General features: G+C 42.5%; 1 protein-coding gene across 3 annotated transcripts in view; it reads right to left on the minus strand.

Annotated features, from left to right (window-relative positions):
* GRM3 (glutamate metabotropic receptor 3) overlaps window positions 1-25,880 on the minus strand; it is a 105,531-nt gene that overhangs the window by 35,838 nt on the left and 43,813 nt on the right. For all 3 annotated transcript variants that reach the window (XM_063153778.1, XM_063153776.1, XM_063153777.1), the window contains one exon: window positions 10,582-11,185. In XM_063153778.1, coding sequence (XP_063009848.1) covers window positions 10,582-11,079 — 498 coding nt within the window. In that variant the 5' untranslated portion in view covers window positions 11,080-11,185. The remainder of the gene's footprint in view (window positions 1-10,581; window positions 11,186-25,880) is intronic.

The raw sequence follows: 25,880 nt of genomic DNA on the forward strand, positions 1-25,880 counted from the left end.
CTAGTTTGGTTTCATTTTCATTTTTTACTTTTTCTGTTTGTTTGTGCCTTTTTAATTTTTTTTTCTTTTAGTCTGAGAAGCAAAAGCATCCATAGAACTGCTCTCCCAGTTTACATAGGGGCCCTCAGCCTTGGAGGCAACTATATTTCCAAGGTCCCTGCAAACACCTGTAATTCTCATTCCTGTGCTCTAGGAGAAGAAAGTTTTCATGTGTTTACAGCTGTTTGCTGTAAAGCTCTTCATTACAAAGCTGTCCAGATGGTAGATTTTTCATGGACTAAAAAAATACAAGGAAGTCTGATTAATCATAAAGAACAGTGACCCAATCATCCCTGAGAACTATTACTGCTCATGGAGTTCAGTTAAGTTGTATCTGTTATTAATTCAGATCAGGACACTCATGAAATTCTCAAGTGGGGATTTTCTGGAATATTGTACATTGTGGTATTAGGGATGTATTTTTCCAAAAAGCTCAAGTCTCAGGCACTTAGCTGATGCAATTGATTTCAGAACAGTCCCTTTTCCCAGCCATTTTCATGCTGATCTGAGCATTTGATAATGAAAATATTATCCTGGTTAAGAGGCTAACAGTATCTAGCAGGGTCTGCAGAAGAGCTGATATCTAAGACTGTGTCTGCTCAGGGAAGTGGAGGACAGTGGGATGTAAACCAGAGTTATGTGCACTGAGATTGAACCACCTGAGGCACACCTCCAGTGTAGCTCCATGCTGCCTTGGCATGTGTGGAACAGCTTCAAAATTGCAGTGCAGATCCAGCTTTTGCTCAGTGAAATAATTTATTCTGGCAAAGCTCCAGGGAGCAATTTAATCAAGCCTTGGTGCATGCAATTAGTGCCTGAAATCCATATGTTGGTACTTAAGCAGCAGTAGTAGCCAGGTTTTTTCACTGTCAAAACTGGTGGGCTTTGCAGACACCTTTGAAGATAAATCTGGATGTTCTGCATCTGCAAAACTAAACCAGCCACTTAGCAGAGCTTGCTGTGAGTAAAGGATGTGGATGAAATCTGCATTCAGAGAGATGGGAAAACTTTATTGCTCTTGTGCTGCTGGGTTTATTAGTGCAGCCACCATCCTGGCTCTCACTCAGCTGCTGGGATGGTGATTTGGTGGGTGATTTGTTGAGCATGGCCGTAAGTCCAGTGCCAGCCACAGGGACACGCTGGCACCAGCAAATCCTGCAAATGGAGCGGCTGTGGCAGTGCCAGGGGAAACCAGTGTCCCTCTCCCTCTCTGCACCTGTCACTCCTGCTTCTCTGAGCTGCAGGGATAGCATAAATGCTTGTGAGATATTGCCAATCTTTTTGAAACACTGAAAATGGCTTCGTAACAACCACCTGCAAGGAGCCATGAATTAGATTCAGCTATCAAACACATGAACCTGTGTTTGGTTGTATTTGTGGCCATTCAAGAATCCTGCTGGTAAATGGAGACAGATAAGCAACACCTCTATGTCTCAGTAATCTTGATCTATCTTATGATTTATTGAATCTCACAGAACATTTTCTTTAACCTTTATAAGATTTTTATTTTTGCTGGCAGTAGAATTTATTCTGATGTTTTGGTTAAAAATTTCCCTTTTTAATGGCCCTGAGATTATTACATTGATTTTTTTGAATGTGTATATGGGACTGGAAAACACAGGAAATATTTTGGACAAAAGAAGGAAAGATAAATCTCAAATGTGTTAGATAGAACAAGTAGAGTGTTTTTACCACAATTCACAAGTGTGTATTGCACATTTGTTGGACAGAGGAGGCCCCTTGTTAGATGACAGTGCTCTCTGCCCTTCTGAAATTTAACCATGAGAGAGTCTCATGGCACTTAATGTGGCTTAATGAATCTAATTTCACAGAGCTCCTTTGAGACAGGGAAGAGCTACTCTGAACAGACGATAAATTAGGCTGTGGAACAGAATAACATTAAGGTAAAGTTTTTTCTCTGCTGAGAAACTGGGCAAATTTCTGTCTCTCTGAGCTGCAATCTGTCCTAATGGAGATTCTGTTGTTGCCTTTGGTCTCCTGAGAAAGTCTTTCTGTCTCTGGGAATAAGTTGCAAGTCCAGATTCCCACAGCAAGACCATGGCAAAGCCATGTCCCAAGGTTTTTCCTAATTTCATTGCTATAACACAGGGCCTGAGCTCTTGCTTTGAAAAAACATGGACTGTGGCTAGTGTATGTTTTATCCAGTTCCTAAATGATCTGCCTTGAAATCTGTCTTGTTGCCTTTTTGTTATTATTTGGGCAGCTGGAAGTCAAACTGCATCTAAAACATTCATACCAATACATAATACAGGGTTTTTTTTCCTGATTTAATTGTTTTTTTGTTTCTAAAATATAAAAATACACCAAAAGTTTGGCAGAAAGAGCTATTTTAGAAAGGCAGGAAAGAAACACTTGTTCTGAATGGGCTGGGATGTGGGTGTGTGGTGGGTGGCAGGCATAAACCTAAGGTAGAGAATAAATGAGGTACCTCTCTAGCCAACAGCCTCCTGTGCAGTCTCCCCATGGTCTCAACTACTGGAATGTACATTTTTTCCTCAGGTTAAAATCTCCCTTTTTTCCAATTTATGAGTATTTTTTTCTATCCTCTGGTCCTGCATGATGTTGATAAAGACATTTACTTTGTGCTCCTCAGAGCAAACCTGTACACACTGAAAAGCTGATATTAGTTTCCCACCAAACCTTCTCCAGGCTAAACACATGCAGTTCCCTCAATTTCTTTCTGTAGGGTTTGTGCTCCTGATTATCCTCCCCATTATTATATTTGTATTTATTGAATCATTCTTTTACCAAGGGGCTGAAAGTTAGACGTAACACTCTAGATGCGGTCCAAAGAGAATAGAATAAACAGAAATACTTATTTCCATCTGTGTACTGGCCATGTTCTGCAGATACAGCCCAGCAGGCTGTGAGCTGCCAGACTGCATCTCTGGCAATAAACATGAGCAATACTGAAAAGCTGGGCTCCACCATAATTTTCCCCCTTCTCTTGGGATTTAGTAGGCTCCTACCTGGGGACAGTGTGTCCCTGAGTGACTCAGTCTGGACACTTCTGGCATCCTCACATAATTTGGGAGTATTTAGGAGGAGGAGGGTTCAGTGATGCAGATGCAGCTGCTCACCTTGGACCCAAGAAAAAATTTACTCCAAGCTAATTTGCTTTCAAAGGGAAATGAGGACCCTAAGGGCCTCACTGCTTTCAGACCTGAAAAATCTTTGTCAGCCTGCAACATCACCTCTCCCTAACCCATTTTTAAATGAAGGGTGCCATCTCTGGGATATCATAATAAGCACTAATGAAGGCAGTGGCTGCACAGGGGCTGTGTCATGACCTGCAGCAAAAAGCACCAATTTGGCTTCAGCAGAACTGCAAGCACTGACCCCAGAAAGTCACTGCGAATGCCAATATCCCAGTTCTTTAAATCACCAAAGGTCACTTGTAAGGAACTCAACCAGATGCAGTGAGGTTATTTAGGAATCCCAGCCTGGCTTTTTCTCCTGTGGAATCTTATGGTGCATTGCAGGACTGAAGTGATTTCCATCAGCTTTTACACTCTTTGGTATTAAGAGACCTGTTTCCTACTTTGTAGGTATTGTTCCTTAACAAAATAGCTTCCAAAAGATAACTGAGGAAAAGATAATTCACTATCAAACAAATAAAAAATGTCTGGCATTTTTTGTTAGTGGGAAGAGGGGTGAAGGGTGAAGTCTTGCTCTTCTGAAAATGAGGAGCAATGAAGCTGGGAAAAATATAGTTAAGTGTTTGCAGTGGACTCAGTAGCTGCCACACAGAGAGAAGCAGTGTTTGAACTGTGAAATAACTTCATCTGCAAAATGAACATCAGAAATAAGGAATACTGTCAGAATAACAGCTAGGATTTCTGCACAGGACTTGAGATTTTCTTTTCATATTTGTGTCTGTCCTGTGCAATAAAAAGCAAACCATGGAGGGCATGCAGAGAAATGTTGTGCTTTGAAGGAATTGTTTGGAAATCTTTTTTCCTGCAGGGGAAGGCACAGTGAGCTGTCACATATGCACTCTGCCTCCACACAGCATTACTGTTGCAGTGAGGTAAAATGAGCACCAAGCCTGCACCTGAAAAGAGACTTGTGCAGAAGATCTTGCTTTGCCTGAGAGTGCAACTCTTCTCTGAGACTTCATAAACCTGCCTGTGACTCATGTCCCGTTTACACAGGATCAGAAAAGGTACTAAAACTGGGGCTGTTGGTTCTAAAGGAACATGGAATTGCTTCTGGAATTAAAAGAGTTATCAATGATAAATATGGTAATTTGAGACTTGTTAACTGATGAGTAAATCCTAGTCAGAAGGGGTAGAATAAGTATAGGTGATGTCTAGGTGACCCTAGCTAGTTCTTATTCTTGGCCACTTTCTCTTGTAGTGACATCCTTTCCCACTTGGAGCAGTTTATGGCTCTCTACAACTCCCTGAAAGGAGATTGCAGTAGGTGAGGGTTGGTCTCCTCTCCCCTAACAAGTGATAAGACAAAGGGAAAGGGTCTCAAGTTGAGCAAGGGGAGTTTAGATTAGATACTAAGAAAAATTTCTTCACGGAATTGGTGGTCAGGCATTGGAACAGGCTGCCCAAGGATGTGATGGATTCACCAGCTCTGAAAATATTCACAAAACATAGATGTGGCACTTGGGAACATGGTTTAATGGTGGGCTTGGTAGTGCTGGGTTAAAGGTTCCACTCAATGATCTTAGAGGTCTTTTCCAACCTCAACAATTCCATGATTCTCTCATTGTATGGTAGAGCTCCTTCCTTCTTACCTGTGATCTCAGTGGTTACTTATCCACCCCTGTAAAGTCTTACAATTTCCCCTTTGCAAAAGGACAAAATGCACACACTTAGGAAATAAAAATTATAGCCCAAAATGAAATCAAAATGATTACAAAGTAATCAGTTACAGTGGGATTTTCAGAGAAGCCAGAGGGAGGTACCCACATTCCTTTGAAATCTCTAGGAATGAAATGCTCAGTGTTCTTTGGGCATTTGAAAACCTCAGCCTAGTGGCTGTTCAGGTTCTGAATGTGGAATAGAAACAAAGAGAGGAACAAACAGCAAGGATCTGGCTGAGGGGTGGTGGAAAGAGGGGAAGAACAGAGATAAAAGAGGGGAGAGTTTAAAGGAGACACATGGAAGCTGGCAAGTGCCTGTGTGGCTTAAATGCTGGTGGTAGGTGGCCCAGTTCAGAGAATGGATTTTTTAGTAAGAATCTGGTTCACTTTCACAAGCACAAAATCACCAGAGGCTGTCAGTCCACAGCACAAATGGGTTGTGTGGCTTGGCAAACCTCTGAAACCCCCTGCCCATGTCTCCTGCCCACATCCCTGTGGGGTCCATGCACAGTGGGACAGAGCCCTGTATGCTACGTTTTGTTTACTTTTTGGTTCATTTAAGGATTTTACACTATTTTCAGTGGTGATGGAAGTCAGCAGCTATTGTTAAGACTCGGGTTGAAAGACGGTTTATTCTTGGAGGAAGGAAATGGAGGTGATTAGCTTTCAGGCTCCATGAGCCCTTGGCAGACTTTTGTGGCTAAGGAGAAATGACAGCCAGGAAAAGATTGCCAGTAAATGAGTACATATTTTGAATTTCATGCCAGATGGTCACTCAGGAGTGGCTTTAGCTTTTCTGATAGCAGTAATGCACCGTTAAACCTGCTGCAGTCGTTTTGTTACAGTTTACTTGAGACACAGCACAAATAGTATATACACAAATAGTAGTTTTAGTTTAAAATCAATAAAAGCGATGATGTAGATCAACACATACAAAAGACAGGTAAAGAATATTGCACATGTATATCCAAGCAGCATTTAACCACAACAAGCCCTGGAACTGAAGAGAAGACAGCAGGGCACTGGTTTCTGTTCTGCCATTTTTTCTGGATGAGGCTCTAAATTGGAAATAACTTTTGTGGTTGTGATCTGGAGGTATTGTGTGTTGACAGCCAGGTGACAGCCAGGATAAAATCTTTACATCATGTCAATATAATATACATAGACATTAAAAATCCAGCCCACCTAAAGGAATGATTTAATTTTTTTAAGAGCTGACTGCAGGGAATGGACCCTAGTCTTCATTTTCAGAAGAAAAATCCAGTTTTCAGAAACAGGGAAGAACAAACCCAGCACTTGAATAAAGGTGTTCCTGCTCCCACATGCATATTCCTGAAAAGAGCAGACCTAAGTATCTCAAGCATGGAATTGGGATTGGCTATGCAGGTGCTCCTCTGCAAATGAATACTGCCTCTGTTTCTTATTATCTTTACTGTGTCAATCTCTCCAAGGAAAATATGTTTGAAATTTCTGTTGTAAACTAAGAGTGGATAACCTGGCTCAGATGAAAAGCCACAAGCCCAAAAAAACCTCCCCAGATTTGTAATTCTTCATTTCCTGATGCTAGATTCAACTCAAGTCAGAATTTTATTTCATGAAAACAGCTTTTTAATTTTTTTTTTAAACATGAGCTTTTCCATTGACTAAGAATCCTGGCTTGAGTTTTGAAGAATCAAATGCTGTGCAGATTGGGCTCACTGCTAATTTAAACACAACATCTAAAAACTAATTATCCAGATCATCATTAACGATAATAGCCTAGTCTGACCAGAAAATAATTAAGCATTCTGCATTCTCTTGTTGTTTTTAGTCTCTGCAAAAAGTGCCTATCTTACATACTGACTCAGTGGGGAAGGTGTTCATTGCTGATTTACCAGCAAAATCTTTTATTCCTTAGTGGAAGGGTAATGAAAGAAGTACAAATCTGACAGCAGGAGCATCATGAAGTGATTTGGCAGACAGCTGTCCAGAAAAAAAGCAGGAGAGGGAGGGCAAAGGGAGGGGAAGAAAAAATATTGAAATATAAAGACAAATTCACAGGAGGGGGAGAAAAAAGCCAGGAATAATTTTTGTCTGAAGAACTCAGCATGTTTTATTTTAAGGCTAAGAAACTGCACTGTGGACTTTATGGTGTTTACAGCTCTCAGCAAAAGAAAAATGTTTGCCAGGGCTACATCTGGAAGCATCCAGCACCCTGGATGCTGCTTGAACACTCAGGGAAAGGGGTGCTGAGCCTTGCACACACACCCCTGGTGGAATATTTTGACTTTCAGCAGTGGTGTGATTCCAGTTGTTACTGGAGCTACTCTGTCCAGGTGACTGGCTCTGAAATTGGTATGGCACCAAAATGCTTGCCTTTAATGCTTGAAAGTCCTTACAATTTCAGGCTTGAGTCTGCAATGTCTATTATTCTTGACAGGGATTTTCTTTTGAAAGAGAACTTGTGACTGACTATCTTAGCAGGATGGGCAACAGGAGTGAATAGCTTAATTGTCTTTTCTAGGCTTAATTACATCTTTTTTATAGGTGGTGTGAAATCTAGAGGAAAGCTAGAAAAGAGAGACTGAAGGAAGGCCAACACAATCCATGTAAAGAGAGAATAAACATCTGAACACTTTTTTCTAGAAGAAAAAAAGGAAGATGCTTGATGACAAGTTGAATGATTTGTGAAACTATTTGTTTTTCTGAAGAACAGTGTTAAGAAAGATCTCACTTTTAAAAACTTTTGATAAGTCTAGGGAAGATCATAGAGTAATATTAGCTATAAGTATTGTTCCATCATCCTCCTTAGGTTTTAAAAATTGGATGACCTACAGATTTCCATAGACCTATATGACCATTTTTTACATGTACTGATTGAGAAAATCTCTAATCAGGACTTCCAATTTCCATTGGACAGCTGCTCCAAAAATAGATTTTGGAATATGAAACATCTATATACACTCATCTATATACACACATTTATATACATATATAAATAATGTATACTTGATTTGTGCTGCATCCAATCTACTGCCTCAGATATGGATTTAGTTTCAGTGATCACCAGAAATGGGCTTCAAAGGGACAGGCTGACAGATCTTGTGCAAGAGGCCACTGAGTACTTTACAAATGTGATCTGACTCCCTCTGGGTTTCTGGGAGGGAATGAAATACCTGCACAACCTTCTCGGCTGTCACTACTTTTATAGATATGTCTTTTAGGCTACCTTATATCTTCATGTCCTTTGGACACACTTGAACTTAGAGTAGACTGAGGAACACACTGACCACAAACCAAAGGTACAGCAAAAAAACTCCCACTCCCTCACCAGTGGGATAGGGCAGTCATATGATGCTTCAAAGTATTTTGCCCGCCTTCAGAAAGTTGTAGCTCTGGGAACTGCTGAACCACAGGAAGTATCTAATAAAATTTCTTCTTTTTGTTTCTAGTCACTTCTGGAACTCATTCAGCTTTTAGTGTCCACAACAACCTACCATTTGCTGGTTTCATTTGATGCATTCTTTGTGTGATTGGAAGAGACAATGAAAAATGATTTCCTTAACAGTTTGTGCTGCCCAAGGTTCTGTAGCTACCATTTCCCCCCTTCAGATATCTCTTTTTCAGCCTGAAACTTACTTGTTCTTTGTGCTCCAAGTGATCAGACCCACATAACTGGTGAAGGATACACTCCTGCTCTGCTAGCTGGTCCACAGAGGGACAAAACCACTTCTGCTACAAGAGATGGCTGAGGTTCTGCCCTGCAGAAACTGTTCTCCTGCAGTATGGGTAAAGATTTGCCCTTATATTCCCTACTATGAATACAAAGATGGGTTACACACTGGAATGCAAAAGGAAATAAAACACAATTTCTTTAAATTCTTCTGTGCTCGTGCATGTCCTATGGGATCTGACCATGCTCCCAACTGATGGGATTTTATGCCTTCACAAGAGCAGCAACCAGCTCCCCAGAGTAATTCTGATTGAAATGAACATTGGATGAACTCTTGCCCTATTTATGAAACAGGCAAATGAGGTTCTGTGGGCTTTCTGTCACTTCTGGGATAGTCTGCAGTACACAAGAACTCTTATTGCTGTTGACACTGGTGCAGCCATTAAGGCTTGTGCTCAGTCTGGAAAAATGTCCTACACTGAGTCTGAAAAAACATCCTGCACTGTCAAATCTTGATCCCTTTGGAAACCTGCAGCTGACCATGAAGAAATACCAGATGCAGGGTCTTAGTCTGCATCAGTCTGGGCTTCAGACAGCACCCATTGTGATTATGAGTCGTGTGAACTGGCTTGTTTTATTTGACCCAAAATAATGTGAGAACAGAATCACAGAATCATTTAGGTTGGAAAATATCTCCAAGATCCCAGAGTCCAACCTTTGATTGATCACCACCATGTCAGCCAGACCTTGGCACTGAGTGCCACATCCAGTAATTTCCTTAAAATATCCAGGGATGATGACTCCACCACCTCCCTCCCTGGGGAATCTGTTCCAATGCTTAACAGCCCTTTCTGTGAAGAAATTCTCCTGATGTCCAACTTGAACCTCACTTAGCACAGCTTGAGGCCATTTTCTCTCAACCTGTCGTGGGTTGCTGGGGAGAAGAGGGCACCCTTCATCTGGCTAACTTCCTTTCAGGTGTTTGTAGCTACAAGGTCCCTTCTGAGCCTCCTCTTCTCCAGGCTAAACACCCCCAGCTCCTTCAGGAGGACACTCTTCACCATCTTTCCTGTAGACCCTTCACCATCTCTGTTGCCTTTCTCTGGACATGCTCCAGCACCTCAATGTTGCAATGAGTGGCCCAGAACTGGACACAGGATGTGAGGTGTGGCCTCACCAGTCCCCAGAACAGAGGTCCCTGCCCTGGTCCTGCTGGACACACCATTGTTGACACAAGGCAGGATTCCATTGGTTTCTTGGCCACCTGGGCACACCTGGCTCACGTTCAGCCACTGTCAGCCAGCACCCCCAGGTCCTTTCCTGCTGGGACAATTCCCAGCCACTCTTCCCCCAGCCTGTTGTCCTGCAGGGGGTTGTTGTGACGCAAGTGCAGGACCTGTACTTGGCCTTGTTGAACCTCATACCACTGACCTCAGTCCATTGATTCAGTCTGCAGAGTCTTCCTACCCTCCAGGAGATCAGCACTCCTGCCCAGCTGAGTTCATCTGCAAACTGACTGAGGGGACACTTATCTCCTCACCCAGGCCATTGATAAAGATATTAAACAGGTCTAGCCCCAACACTTAGCCTTGGGAAACCCTACTAGTGACTAGAAGACAAGGATTTATTTTTTAATTTTAAATTTCTGTTGTTAAAATGACGAATGTTATGAACAGGCAGCATGGCAGGAACACATGTTCAGACATGTAGGTGGTATCATTTATGATTGATGTGAACATATATGTGCATTTTAAGCTGTAGAAAGTGTCATGAAATGCAAAGTTTGAAATAAAGTTTGTAAACTTCAGATGCCTTCAGGGTACACCATAACAAGAAGAAGTGGACAGCTGCTGGAGGTTTGAAATACAATAAGTATTTTAAAGAGTGAATCGAACTAATGTAAATTCAGTACAAATCATATGCTAGCTTGACGCCTAGGGTAAAGTGATCAAGCTAAGACTTGCTTTACTGGCAAACTTACATAACCACTGGTTCTCTCACTGGAACTGCAGATTAACAGTTCTCACCTGGTGGGGCTGCTGTGACTCACCTGTATGGAGACGCTGCTGTAGGAACCACCAATGACTCCTGCAATGAGCAGTGGCAAATTCTCCTGGATGGCATAGGAGCCGTCAGGGCACATGTACTCAGTTTCATCCACTTTAGTCAAAGATGCCCTGACAAACTCCAAAGACTGTTCTAAGGCATATGTATCCCTGGAACACGTGTCCAGGATGTGAACTCCAAGTTTAATTCCCGGCAGCAAGTAGTTGTCTTTGTTGATTTCATCAATTGCAAACAGCATGGCCTCCAAGCGCTGGATGCCTCGGTCTTCATTGATTCTCCCACATTCTTCTATCCCAGTGCCTTTCTCCTTGATTGGGAATAAGCCTCCCAAGACCAGGTCTCCTTCTATCTTAATTTCCTTTCTGACAAAGCTGTGGTCACTTAGGGAAAGGAAAACTCCTTTGGAAAATAAAGCTAGCGCAACAACTTGGAGTCTGGTGAACATCTTCATTGGTCCTGTTTTAGCCGCTCTAAGAAACATTGGTGGGAGCAAAAACACTCTTCAGTCCTTCTGATCCATTGCCAGATATGAAGTGCTGTCCCACAAGCCAGTGAAGAACAAGCCAACAGGTTTTTCCACTGGACCTCTAAAGAAGAAATGTAAAGAATTAGAAAAGGCAAAAGGAGACACAGGGATGTGAGATGCCTTAATCATACAGCCACCCCTCCCTGAGGCAAACAAAACTCTTCCAAGCAAATTAAGGTAAATACATAAATAAGTAAGAGAGACATGAGAGAGGAGAATGAGAGACATGACAAGAAGGAGTCTTGTGTTTGATGCTTGCTCAGGGCAGGAAAATGCTTGCGGCTGGACTTTCTCTCTTTAATGTTAATCGCAGCTCAGGGCTCAGATCAAAGGGAGAACACAGCAGTGATGTGTGTGCTTAGGATATGATTTTACTCTCACTAACGTCAGGACAGTTTGCCAATGACCTGAAAAGGAGAAAAATCAAACCTGAGAGTGAAGATTGCAATGTAACAATTTTGTAAATAAATATGCACATGCAAAATCTGTTTATGCAGCACAGATGCATGACATGTCCGTGGATTCCTTGTCAATATCTCTTCAAATTTATCAAAGTGGCTGCCTTGAATTCCCAATCCTGAGATGAATTGTGTGGCAATAGTTAAGCAGAACACTTTAATAATTTATTTCTGTACTTACCTTTTTCTTAACAGAGTATATACTATTAGAGTTGCAGGGTTATCTATAATTTAGAAACACTTAGCACAAAGAAATTGAAATCAGCAACAATTAAGATTTAACACTGAATAATGAATGAGCATGCTTATTGCAAGGCAGTTGTTTATCCTAGCACAATTTCAACATTGCTGTACCAAATTGAGTGAAAGGATAATTTTTTGTTCATATTTATTCCAACATTGTTCTCTCATAAATCAATAATGGGTCAGATGCACTGTTAAAGGTCTCCCTCTGCTATCTGAACAGTCTGAGCTGCAGACTGTCTCAGCAGAATTTTCCATTCAGAAATGTCAATGGAAAAAAGGCTTCCTCATCCCTAAATGATCTTTAAGTAAGTTAGTTTGTTTATCACATGTGGATTATTAAACAGGTCCAGAAAATGTATTTTCTGGTAATTTTTAACAGAAGAAATGATGTTGACTGTGTTCAGCAGTACTTTCTGTATCAGACTTAGTACTCTAATTTACCAAACATTATTGAATTGTAAAGAGAGCATATAAAATGGTGATACTACCCCATTGGAAATCATTATCAGACAAAAATGTGACATTTGTCACATAAATAGTTGTGTTAATAATTCAGTTCCATTGCTTTCACGGCTAATCCACTGTTTAGATAAAAACAGGACTTGGGAATTTTTTTAATGCAATATCCATTTTTTTTACCTCTGTGGCTTCTGTCGCCACTGTATCTCAGCAAACATTCATACATGCAGCTTTATAACAGTGGCAAAATATTTGTTTTCCCTGTTTCACACTTGGGAGAAAGAGACACAGAGAGATGAATTGAGATTCTCGGAAGATTCTAAATTCAGATTTTGATCTGCTCAGCACTCACAGTCACTATGAAATTTGGAAAGGTCAACTGTGCCCTGAACCCCCAGGTTCCCACTGAGTCACTGAGTCTGAAAACTTCCTAACCAAGTTCTTCCAAGGCTGTTCTTGAGTGATTTACCTAAAGTCATCAGCACATTCAAGAACCAAACTTTGATCTTTCCCAGTGCTCCTCTGATACCTTAGCAATAAACCTCCCTTGTCTCCTACTGCTCCCTCTGGCATTTATGTGAGTCTTTTATAAGGTCATATTAACCCAATCTGCTTTCAACAGCTCTTCAACACAACCAGGAACAACTGAATTTCCCCAAGAAAAGGCTTTTAAATGGGGCCCTCTAGAAGGTTTTCTGAAACTACCCTGGGACAGATCTAGAGCTAAAGCAGGGAGGATGCTCTCATTCCCTTGAGTCCTTCAAAAGTGCTGATTTCTATAAATGTAATCACCTTTCACCTCGCATCTCCTCCATGTCTCAGGAATGTGTGAGTCTCTGATACATCAGCAAGAAAGGATAGAAAGGTACTGAAAATTATTTCAACATTGCACTTGGACAACTGATTTCCTCAGCAAAGAATGCAAAGGATTTCTGTGTTCTGTCATTTATGCTTGTTACAATGGTACTGCTGAGGGAAACTGGGATCAGTGATGGGATCAGTCCCTGCAGAACCCAAGGGCTATTTGACCAGGTGAGGATTGGGAATGACCATTTCTCTGATTCTTCCTTACCACTTCATGTTGGCAAGGTCTGAAGGTGTCCAGGGACGTGAAAGGAGGAGGTGGGAGCCCCATTCAGGTTGGAGAACACAGGTGACTGATCCCCACAGTCCTGCTCTATCTGGGGATACACAGCTTGGTAAGGGGTGTCCATGGGTGGGGGCCACCCACCTGCACTGATTGTCTTACCCTCCCCAGCGCCTGTGGGTTCTGAGCTTGTCATGGCGGCTTTGAGACTACAGGGTGACCCCATGCATGCAGAGTCTTGGTTCCCAGGAAAAACATTGTACTTTATGTGTTCAAATTCTCTCTTTATAAATGGGAGACAGCAAACAAAAACACAGCTTGTGGTATAAAGTGTCCTTCTCTCTTCCATCAGACTTGGCAGCACTGCCATGTAGTGACACTGAGTGTCCTGCTGGGCACCAAGGATGCTGAGTAGAGGTTCAGAGTGAAGGTGTTCATGCAAAAGCTGATTTGTCAGGGCAGGTTTCCCATTTGGGTTGTGAGGGATGGGTGCCTGCAGGGTTTCTCATGGGTGGGATTTCTGGAGGAAGCTGTGAGGCAGATTTGGGTGGTCACTGTGGAGTCTCTGAACAGACATCTTGGTGGGTAGGAGACTATTTTAAAGCAGATCACAGCGATGGGCTTGCAGCTCAGTTCCTCTCCTGTTCTCTCTGGTGTGCACCTCCCACATGCTTTCTCTGCAGCTTGTGTAACTCAGGACTATATATACAAACATTTCATACCTATTCCAGGCTGATACTGCCCATATTCCTCCTCTTAAACCTGGTGAAGATACCACTGAAGTAATTTCACTACATTTATCAGTCCTATTGGCTTTTGCAGAGCTGTCTTCTACTAAAAGCATATTTCAAAAAGAAGTGCTTGCTGATCAAGTGAAAATTCTTTTATTTTTTGTTTATATTTAAAGTTTTAATGTCAGCTACAGGCAGGGTTGTGTTGTTCTAGGTATTCTGTTAGTACTGCATTCCTGCCCTATAGCCTTTGGATCTCTGGTGGAAATAGAAGTAGAGTCTGGGTGTAGAAGCAATGTAAACATCAACATGGAAAACAAACAGGCTGAAGGAGAAAAGTTTCCATATCTGCATCAGAGGGTTTCTGCCAGCATTGCTCTATCTGAACTTTAGCCAGAAGGACTCAGCTTGTGAAACATCCTCATGTGGCACTCCAGACCCCCTTCTCTTTGCACCACAAGAATCCCACAGGGGGAAGCTGCATCTGCCCTTGGGGGACACTCAGCACATCCCTTACTGAAAGCAACTCACTTGTGGACAATAGCAGCTGTGCTGCCCTCACTGGAAATCCACTTACCTCTAGGTCTGAGTCATCAGCTTTGGTGGATTACTTCTCTGTGTGTGAAAAGTTGATTGCAAAAATTTACTATTTCTTGGTGTAAATTTGCTTATTTACTAAGAATGGGTACATTCTTCTTTCTGTGAAAGCAACTAAACTGAGAAAGAAGTTTGGGGTCTGGGATTTCTGTGTTCAGTATCCCACTGATATCATCTCCAAAACTAAACCTGCCTTCCAGGGCTATATTCACATGTCAGCTCTGGTCCTTTGCAGGCCTTCTGTGTGCAGCTCACAGAGCAGGTCCACCTGTGCTGTTGGTTCAGAGATGAATTCTTATCAGACTAAGCATTTTCAGCCTATTTGTCTTGTAGGTGTCAAACTTCAAAGGGAATTGCAGTTGAATTTTTCATTTAGCCAGATGACTTATAAATCAAACATTATTGCTCATACATCAGTGGCAATTTTGTCCCTGCCTTCCATCATACCAGCAGCAATGCCTGGTACTGGCAATCCAGCACCCAGTAGCCATGCATTTTCCAATCTGCCATTTATGAGGATGGAATGGGAAGCCTTACAGAGCTGAGGCACTTCAGATTGCCTAGCTATTTTTCAACACCATTAACTAATGAAAAGGGCAATTGTCGCAGACATTTTTTATGAAAAATCCTTTCTTTAGGATTTTTCCTCCTGAGAAGCTGGGAGGCCTCAGGAACAAAATGTAAACATTGATTATCTGCTGCTGTGGAATGCAACAGGTGCATCTGTGATTGGTCTCATGTGGTTGTTTCTAATTAATTGCCAATCACAGTCAGCTGGCTCTGACAGAGAGTCCAAGCCACAAACCTTTGTTATCATTCCTTCTTATTCTATTCTTAGCCAGCCTTCTGAGGAAATCCTGTCTTCTATTCTTTTAGTATAGTTTTATCGTAATATATATCATAAAATAATAAATCAAGCCTTCTGAAACATGGAGTCAAATCCTTGTCTCTTCCCTTAACCTGTGAGATCCCTGTAAACACGGTCACAGGCAATCTACATGACAGGGCTAAAACTCTGGAGAGGTTTCCTCTCCTCCCTACCATGTGTTCTATCCTAATTTTCCCCACATTTGCTCCCCCTCACAGTATTTTGCAGGGCTCATCTGTTTATGCAGCTTCCCGACAAAGGATGCAACAGGAGCTGACGTGGGTGCTGGAGAAGATTATGTTTAGCTTTATTGTGGGTGGCTCCCCCTTGGCAGTTGAGGGTTTATACTGCATTATTCAGAGCTATAATGTGTTATTGTGGGGCCTGGAGCCATATGCCACCTCGGTATCACCTGCTGTCCTTTGTAAACTTTCTTTGGAGGAGAACCATGCCCAGTGTAAGGTCACAGAGGAGGTTCCCACCACACCTGTGCTGTCATGGCATTTTACAAATATTGAAGCTAATAGTTTCATCAATAGATCTTTCTCCAAGGTCACCCATCAGTGAAGTATCTTTCCCTGAGCCCTTGCTGTGCCCTACAAATTTTATCTTAGGGAGGCAAATTTTTAAAACAATTCAAATTTCAGCTCAAAATTCCAGTGTGTCTTTCAAGAGTCACACAAGAAGCTGAATGCCAAGATTCCCTTCTCTCAGAGATCATGGATAACTTGCACAGTAGCACAGATCATCCAACACATTTATCACATTTATATGTGCCCTGGCAGAGCTTGACCTTAATGCCTGATGAGAACTGCACTGAAACATAATGTCTTATTTAATCAGAAAAAAGTGACAGACAAGCTTGGGTCTCCTTGCCAATTATAATTAGAGATGCTGTCACCTCTGGAAGAGAAATATTTGTAAAGTGACCCAAAGCTTACAGTGACAGACCTGTGCCAAGCACACAAATTGCTCACACCCTGATTCTGGCTGGCTGAAATCTGGTAGCTTCAATCAGGACATAAAAGAAAGCAAAGAAACAAACAAACCTCGGAAAAGTTGCAGAACACGTGATGAGGTGGAGAAAACAAGGAAATTTCTTCTATGGAAATTGAGAAACTCCTTCATGAAATCTTAATCAGGTACTGGCATATAAATTTGTTGAAAATTAATGAAAGTGCTTTAAATTTCAATTGTTGGCTGTTACATCTCAGATTTTTTTTCTTGCCTTGTAAAATATGACAAAAATGGCTTTCCAATTAGGTACTTTTGTGAATTTCATTTAATCTTGAAAACCTGCACATGAAAAACATCAATTATTGCAATTAGCACCAGCAGCAGCATGAGGCTACAAACCATACAAGTTCATGCCATGTCTAGTATATTGTAAAAGAGTTCAAAAAGCCCTAAAAATTTAGGGAAAATTTCAGTATAAAGACATATAAAGTAAGAGAAAATACATCAGAGTAGGAGTAAATCACCAGTCTTAAAATAAAAACTTATATTCTGTTGCTTTAGAACAAGAAGAAAAATTCAGAACACTGTGTTACTATTTGCACTGTGTTAGCATCAACATCTGATGCTTTATGTTTTCTACAATGTCAACATAGAGCAGATGCCCAGCCCTCTCCTCAGAGATCTATGATATGCTGTTTCAGGAAAAAGGATTTAAAATATTAATCACACGGGAAAACAGATGTCTTTGACGTGTTACTCTTCAAGTTTCCAGATATTAAATAACTCTATAGATTAGAACTAGAGGTATTAATTCAGCCTGGTGAGGAACAAGGCGCCCCTGAAGATAGCCAGATATTAATATGGTGTGGAAAAATGAATCTTTGTTATTTGTTAAAATACATGAGAGCATTTGGCCCTGTCTGAGCTCTTCCAGAGTGAGTTTGGTCTCAGGAGAGGGAGTTACAATGAGCAGACCACCAGAGGCAGAGCTCTGGGTCAGGCCATGCAGGCTCCTAAATCACTGGAGTTTCTCCCTGCTCTGACAATGAGTACATTCAAGTGCACTGAGGAGTCCAGCCATGAGCCCGAGGCTCTGTGCCATCTGGGCAATTTGTGGTGTAATGATCTTGATGTAATGCAGGGTTAGACCTTTGAAAGTCCCACCATCTTCCCTTCTGTCTCCTTTGGAATCAGCTGAATCCTACTGCTTTTTGTCCATCTGCTCATTTCTCCCAGGCTCTGGTGACTGCTGAGAGCCCACCAGCAGTGACTGCAATGAGCAGGCAAGGGCTGTGTGCTTATTGATTGTGTGCTAGCTGGCTTTAGTCTCAGCCTTCACCTGTGATCCCAGAAAGGCATGGAAATGGGAAAAATGGGAGTATAAAGCCTTTGGGGACAAAGGAGCAGCTGTCTTCTGTGACCTGTGGATGTCACTGCAATTACTCCTCCTAGGTGGTGTGGGGGAGCACCAGCACCAGGCTAAGGTCAGCAATGTCAAATGCTGGGTGAGAGAGGTGATGGCACAAGTGAGGAGCAATCTTGTCCAGAGTAAACCATGATGTTTCCAGTGTCATGTGCTGGGGATGAAATATTTAGCTAAGAGAAGCTTTAACACTTGTGCTTAATGTAAGTGAGGCTTAACTAAGTGAAGTTAACACCATCCAAAGTACAGCCCCCCAAGGAGTATCTGTGCATTTAGTCTTTAGACACGTATTTAACCTTTCCCTCTTAATTGATTCTTTACCATCTATTTTTTTCTGCCCACACAGATCGTTGCTGCTTTGTGCCCCTAATCACTTCTCAGCTCTCTGCAGTGCCTGCAGGGTTTTCCTTGAGGCTGCACCTCCCCTGAACCTGTGTTCCAGCTGAGGAGCTCTGCCTGGGCATTCTTGGCTCACGCCAGAGTGAGCTGCCAGATTTCACTCGTGCTATTGTGCCAAGATGTTTTCCTCATATTTTGGCAGTACAGAAAATATGGCTGAGCCTCTGCATATGTGGAGGGCAGAGAGTCCTTTGCTAATATTGTTTTTGTTGAGGCTTTGGCTGGCAGCACAGGCAGCCTCAGAGTCACACCAGCCTCACAGGGCAGCAGTGTGCACCCTTTTTCCTCTCTGGCTGCATGTGTGGTGACTTCTGCTGCCACCCAGGCTGCTCTGATGGGACCCAGTCCTGGCTTGGACCTCCAGGCAGCAGCACTCAAGCCTGGCTTGGAGGTCTCCACATCACTGGTCAGGATGGGAGAAACTGGAATAGTGGAGGTGATGGCCAAGAATGGGCAAAGTCCCCTCTGTGGCTCCTTCTCCCTTGCCCCAATTTAGTGATGAGTCAATAAAAGCCTTCCCAGGCTGATGCTCCCATCACTGTCTGGTCTGAGCTGTATCTCCCAGTTTGCTACAGCCATACCAAACACTCAGCTGGAAATTTTCCAGGTTAAGATGGTTCTTCTCACTTGACAGAGGCAATATTTCTCCCTCTGCCATATTCACTGCAGGCACTTAGAGCAGGAGCTGCTGCCTTGCCCGTGCCTGCGCAGGGCTGAACTCTTGTCTCATCACCCTTGACCAACCATTCAGTGATGAGATTCCATCTGCTCAACTTGCCCACTACAACATGGCAACTTTTCTGACCTTCTCCAGGAGAATCTCCTGCCTATTCTGGTTAAGCAAGTCCCCAGGTGTCTCTGGGACCCCCAAAGGCATGAAAACATTTCTAATGAAAATACAGGCTTTTCTTTGGGTTTGCCCAGCATCTACAATATGAGGTCAAGGCAGGTGCCTGATTACCCTGACAGGGTTTCACCTACTGGCCACTTGTTTTGTCATGTTCCTGGTAACAACACAAAGCAATAGAAAGGGATCAAAACATGGAAAGAACATTCAGGTTTTAAAGACCTATTTAGCAGTGGGTTGTAGCTTTTTGATGTTTAGTTGTTTTCTTTCCTTTTTTAAATATAAAAGGAATTAAAAATGTAATAACAGTAGCCTCTGTTGAAATGATCCTTTCCTACACCCTCCCCCCAGAGCCCAGACTGGTAACTCTTCCATCACATGAATGTTACCTCCAGGCAAAAGCATTCAGCAGAGTGTGAAATCACAATTAACAGAGCAAGTGTTTTGTAAGTGAGCAGAGACGGCCACAAATTACATCCTGCTATTAGCTGACTTCAGATCAACATTGTTGAACAGCTCCATGATTACTGGGCTGTGGCGTGTATTAAAAAAACATTAATAAAACATAATTGATCGTGAATTGTGCTTACTGCCTTCATAGTTCTGATCACAAAAGTCTCAGAAGTTTGCTGGAAACAAAAGCTGCCCTCAGCTATTTGTGGGAACGGGATTGTACTAAAAATTTTACAGGATTTGTTTTGCAGCTGCTGTTAATCAGTAAACTACTGAAGCCTGTGGGGTTTGCTGGCTGATAGATTCTCTTTGCCTTTTTCTTTTCCAGTCAGCAAAGAGAGGCACAAGACTGCCTCACCTCCACCAGAAAGCACCACTGGAAGTGGGAACAAGAGCCCAGTCTGCCATGCCCTAGGTGTGTCCTTATGTCACCGACAGGGAGCAGGAGCTGGTGACTGCTATTTACTGAGAAACAGGCAAATACAGAGCTATACTTCAAAAATACATTTATGGCTCTCTATTGGGCCCCAGATTATATTCAAAGCTTAAATCAGGTATTCTTACAGGAATTTGGAATGTTAATTCTGATTCATGACCCTATCTGGGCTCATGGAGGGACAAGATATGTCACAGAAGTTTATGGCTACATTATCAAACTCGGATGCCCTGCTATGAATTTATGGACTTTGAAAATGCTGTTCACAATCAGCCAAATGTGAGACTTAAAATGTGGGACTTGAGGCCCAGCCAGTGACACAAATGGACTGTCCTTCTTCATCAGTTAGTGCTTCAGGTACCTAAACCTCACTCAGGATGAGAATTCCTGAAACACTTCAGACCCTGCCTGCACTTGCTGATCAAGGTGATGCTTAACTCCACTTCTAAGCCAAATTTAGTTGGAGAAAGATGGAACTCTACCAAAGTCCTCAGGGAAAGAGGCTGAGGGATATGAGGGGATCTTGCCCTAGGTGTAACTATTTAAGACATTTCCTCACCCAACAGTGAAGTGGCATATAGTGAGGAATAAATCTCACAAGTTCTGAATCTCTCTTGCTGTGACCACTAAAAATGCTAGTGCTAGGAGTGTTGAAAAATCTTAGAAGTGTGTTGAAAAATCTTCGAAGTGGATCTAAAATTAGGTAATATAATGCCTGCATTATTTATTGACTTATTTTCAGCCTGTGCCCTGGTAAATAAACTTGTATCAACAGTGGGAGTAGATTGCTTAAAAGCATTTCCTGTTAAAGAGCTAGCAGCAAGAGTTATTTTTAATGAAAATAAACCAGACAAAGCAAATTTTTCCTGTTCCTGCAAAGATTTATTTCATAAAGGCAGCAATGAACATGCCTTGTCCTGAGCAAGTTTCTTCTACTGCTAAGAAATGAAATGTCAGTCAGTTACCACTAAGACTTATTTCAGTTTAGTACTCAGCTCTTTGCAGGTGCATCCTGGAACAAACAGCTCCAACCTGCACCAAGCTTCTCCTCTTTCCATCCCACCTGTCCCTCCCTCAGATCTGATGCAAACTGCTTGCTTGGCTCCTTCCGTGCAGCTCCACAGCAGTGTATGTACATGCAGACATATATTTTTTATGAGAGGAGCCAGAACCTCACACCCCCAAGACATACACTGCATGCTCTCACTCTAAATGGCCATTGCTATGGCAACAACAGCTTAACTCAGAATTTAGAGAAGCGTTTAGCACAAATTATGAAAGAAGAGATGAGACACTGGGTAAAGCCACACATGGTTTGGTGGCTCACTGTGTGTCCATTCACTGATTACTTCGGGACACTCTGGGGACCTTCCCACTTGTATTCTGTCACCTTCTGCCCAGCACTGTGCAGGAAACAGCTTTCTCTAGCACTGCCTTTGTCTTTACTCTTTTCTGTGCTGACAGTAAATGGACTTTCAGCCATCTGGTTGGCCACAGAACTGAATTTGCAGTCCACCCAGCTTGGTCCTCAATCCCTCTGCCAGAATAATTCATGGCCTGGGAGTGTGATGGGGATTTCCTTGCTAATGAAGGGAAGGAAAGACACAGGCCCTATTTAGAGTATCTGGAACAGTGCTGGTGCTCTGATGAAGGCCCAGCTGAGCTGTTGGATGGAGCACAGTGCATGTCTGTGACACTTCTCCTTGCAAGGAGTTGCTCTGTGGTGCCAAATCTCCGACATAACAACAAAGCAGAGGAAAGACAAACATGAATAAACTCAAAAATTCCTAGTGAATTCATGTTTTTCTAAAGTCTGTGCAAACTTTCTCCTATTTTTTTATATAAGGTCACATCATATATAAGCCAAGATGAAAAGTCTAAAAGGAGAGGAACATTTTAGAAGGGCATGAGAGGGAATAGATTTACAATAGATATAAAGTTTTTTCCTGTGAGAGTGAAGAGGCACTGGAACAGGTTGCCCACAGAAGCTGAGGAGCCCCCATTGCTAGAAGTGTTCAGCTGACTGGGACTTGCTATGGGGGTTGAAATTAGATGGTCTTTAAGGTCCTTTCCCACCCAAATCATTCTAATCATTCTATGGTTATTCTGTGGTGATGATGCTTTGCTTTGGACAAAGCCCAAAGTTGGTGAAAAACATTCAGGGAAATGTTCGAATCTAAATCGTATCGTAGCCATCTAAAGTGAGAGTCCTCCTTTGGAACCTAAAGCTAAGCAGGATGAGCCCAGGTGTTAACTGTGCTCCTTTCATCCCTCACAAGAGGTGGACCAAGAGTTCTGGTCAAGGAAGAGTTAAAACTGCTTTGCATGCATGTTTGTATAGAGGCTTATAATTTCTTGGAAGGCACCGTCCACAGTAAGGATGTACTCTGCCTCACTCCAGGAGGAGTTAGATCTGATTTATTTTGGAAGGATCAGGACTGGATATTCTTTCTGTGTGGCCTCTGTGCCTTGTAATAACAAGCTCTCTTGTTATTACAATTCTCATTGCAATCTAAGATTAAGATATCTATCCCAAATTTCACCGAGGCCAGCATGAATGAATAATAATCCCATTAAAGAATTCAAGAACTGGCCAAGAGTCACTAGTTGTATTTGTTAACGAAACTGAACCAGTGGTGAGGATTTCATTGCTTTGCTTGCATGTTCTGCCTTTGACTGGGGAGAAACTTCATGACTGCCAACATTTCTACTGACCTCAGGAAGGCAGAGCCATCCTCATGGCAGCAGGCACACAATAAAAACCATTCTGTGCTAATTGCCTCAAATTCTCCTGTCAGGCATCAATTGAAAAAGGAGAGCTGAGAAACCACAAGACCAGGTGCGTGAGAAAAAAAGTAGGTTAGGAATTGTACATGCCAGATTGCGAATCAGGCTGCACTCCCCTCAAGGGCATTTTCTTCCAGTTCCACAGCTTGTTTCATGGAGAGGAAGATGATGGAGAAGAACCATCTCTGGAGATTGTTTTTCCCAGGGCTGTGGTGCTATCCACATGCCAGTGTTGTGCCTCTGGGAGGCAAAGGGCCCTACATCACATATGATGGACTGCAGAGGGGTCTTTGAGCAAGGAGAAAAATCAGGAAGCAAACAGCTCAGGATGTGCTGAGAGTGGGGACAAGTTCTGGGGGTCTCACAAAAGTGACTGGGAAGAGGGGGATTACAGAAGAATAAAAAGCATGGAAAAGTGAAGGAACTTGAGGGGAAATTTTGAAATTCATTTTCTAGGGCAGATATCTTTGACAAAATTCTAGATCTTTAAGCTACATGACAGCTTGCAGGGAGAAAGAAATGCAGTTCCCTAAGTTTCAAATTGAATGACCTTCTGTGCTTTTCAGGGATATCACACTCAGTTTGTCAGCAGTGAGATACCCTCCCTTCATGGCTCAGGCCCAGCTACCTTTTCTCAGGAAAGCAAAATCAGCACAGCCAGCATCTGCCTCTCCCTATTCCACCCAGGAATACACATGGAAAACAAGGGAGGCCTGTGAAAGCAGGTGACAAGATTTAAAATGGGAACTCCTGTGGCGTCTCTCCAATATAAAATGAAGACAACACTTGAGTAACAGCCTACTCTTATCACAGGCTGCACGTTTTTGGTACATCCTGGTAGGTTGTAGAAGTGACACCCACATTTGCAAAAAGAAGGTGTCAAAGATGGCCAATACTCCTGACCAGAGGAATTCTCACTGGTTTGGATAAGCTGTTGACTGCTTTGACTGTGCCCTACCTGTAACTTTCCTGTCTAAAACAAGTCTGCAAGGCGTGAAATCAGGGTTTGCTGAATTCAGAGCCAAGCTTTCCCTGATGTCACTCAAGCACAGGCTATCCCCAGGTGACACTTGTGCTCCAGTTTGAGTGTATTCTTTCTGACATAGAATAAGACCAGGGCATTTTATTTTTTCCAAGACAGATACATCATCTGGCAGTTTCCAGCTGATGTAAGATAGGTTACAATAGTGATACAGCCTATCTGTGGAAAGCCTCTTTTCCTGGGGTTTCCTGCAGGGGTTTTTGGTGTTTGCTGTGTGGCTGAGCTCACTCCTCAGCCTTTCTTCATCAAGGGTTTTTAATCATATTTTTCATTCCTTTATTCAGCCACCTTCCTTTCCCTAAAAAGGAAACCTCTAACAAATTAATGTCTTCAAAGTCTGTATTTTGTATGATTTAGTTGACACTGGCTAGCATTCAAACTTTATTGGAATTGACAGTTAATGTAATTGCATAAGCCCTATTTCCTTAGGAAAATAGCCTTCAAAAGACCAGGGCATGCTGCAAGAACTCCTCCATCCTTGCAGGGTCCCAGGCTTTAACTTTTTAACCTCCCCTATTGTTATGTAAGCACAGCTTTATTCTTGGAATTTGTTAATTATAGAACGTGATTCATCAGATATATTGTAGACACTGTAATAGGATGAAATAAATTGCACACTACTGTACCTATTTCTCTCCATGGACAGTGAACAGGGTTTGTAGAACTGGACAAAGGAATTTTGTGGGTGGAGTGGACTTTTCAGGTTCTCCTTTAGTCAGTGAGGCCAATATGCCAAAAGTTGTTGGCATGCAATTCATTTCACAGAATCACAGAATCAGTCAGGCTACAAGGGACCAGTGGGTCCCCTGCTCCAAACTCCCTGCTCAAGCAGGGTCATTCCAGAGCACAGGATTGTGTCCAGATGGTTCTTGACTATCTCCAGTGAGGGAGGCTCCACAGCCTCTCTGGGAAATCTGTTCCAGTGCTCGGTCAGTGCTCAGGACAGAAATTCCTCCTCATGTTCAGGTGGAGCTTCCTGGGCATCAGTTTCTGCCCTTTGCCTCTTGTCCTGCTGCAAGGCTGAACAGGCTCAACTCCCTCAGCCTGTCCTTGTAAGACAGATGCTTCAGTCCCTTAAACATCTTTGTGGCCTCTGCTGGACCCTCTCACTTGTACTGAGCATCCCAAAACTGGGCACAGCATCCAGATGTGGCCTCACCCGGGGTAAGTAGAGGGGCAGGATCACCTCCCTTGACCTGCTGGCAATGCTTTTCTAGTGCATCCCAGGATATCATTGTCCTTCTTGGCTCCTGGGGCACATTGTAGCTCATGGACAGCTTGCTGAGCCCCAGAAGCCCCAGGTCCTTTCTATTTTAGGCTGATTAACACCCTGCACTCTATTGACTGTATTGATGAAATAGTCACTCTGGTCACATTAGACATCAACAACAACGATATCTCCATAAGAGGGACTCCCCTTCATCCTCAGATTTTCAGTGTAGCAGAGGTTTGGTCCCTCTGTCACATTATTTGGATGTTATCAGGCCTTGCTAGTATCAGACCTTGTGCCTTAGCACTAAAAGCTCTCCCCTGTGAGAAGGAGCAATATCATGTGAAATAGGGAGAACTCACATTTTGCAAATCCATTTTTTTCTGTGGGCAGTGTTTCAGTTTCATTCTGGGATCATTGATTTGCTGGCTTTGAGCTGTTTTCTTCATCAAGCCCAGAGGATAAGCTTTTTTTGCACTGCATCTTTCTCCCTTCTATGGCTAATGCTAGTTTATTCTCCTTCAAATCTTATGTAAAGCTTTTACAGGAGAATGCATCTGTGATATGCTCTTCAGCTGTTTTTTTGGAAAAAATATGAATAAACCAGAATAAACTGGAAGATTGTCAGTGTATTTTGCAGATTATCTGTGTTCCAACTCTACTCACAGGAAAAATGCAAAGTCGATTAAAACCCACCAAGTGTAATAAATATGTTTTTTGATTCTGTCAGCATGGCTAAAGATAAAAGCTAATGGC

Source organism: Melospiza melodia, chromosome 4, assembly GCF_035770615.1.
Source record: "Melospiza melodia melodia isolate bMelMel2 chromosome 4, bMelMel2.pri, whole genome shotgun sequence".
NCBI classification, from domain to species: domain Eukaryota; kingdom Metazoa; phylum Chordata; class Aves; order Passeriformes; family Passerellidae; genus Melospiza; species Melospiza melodia.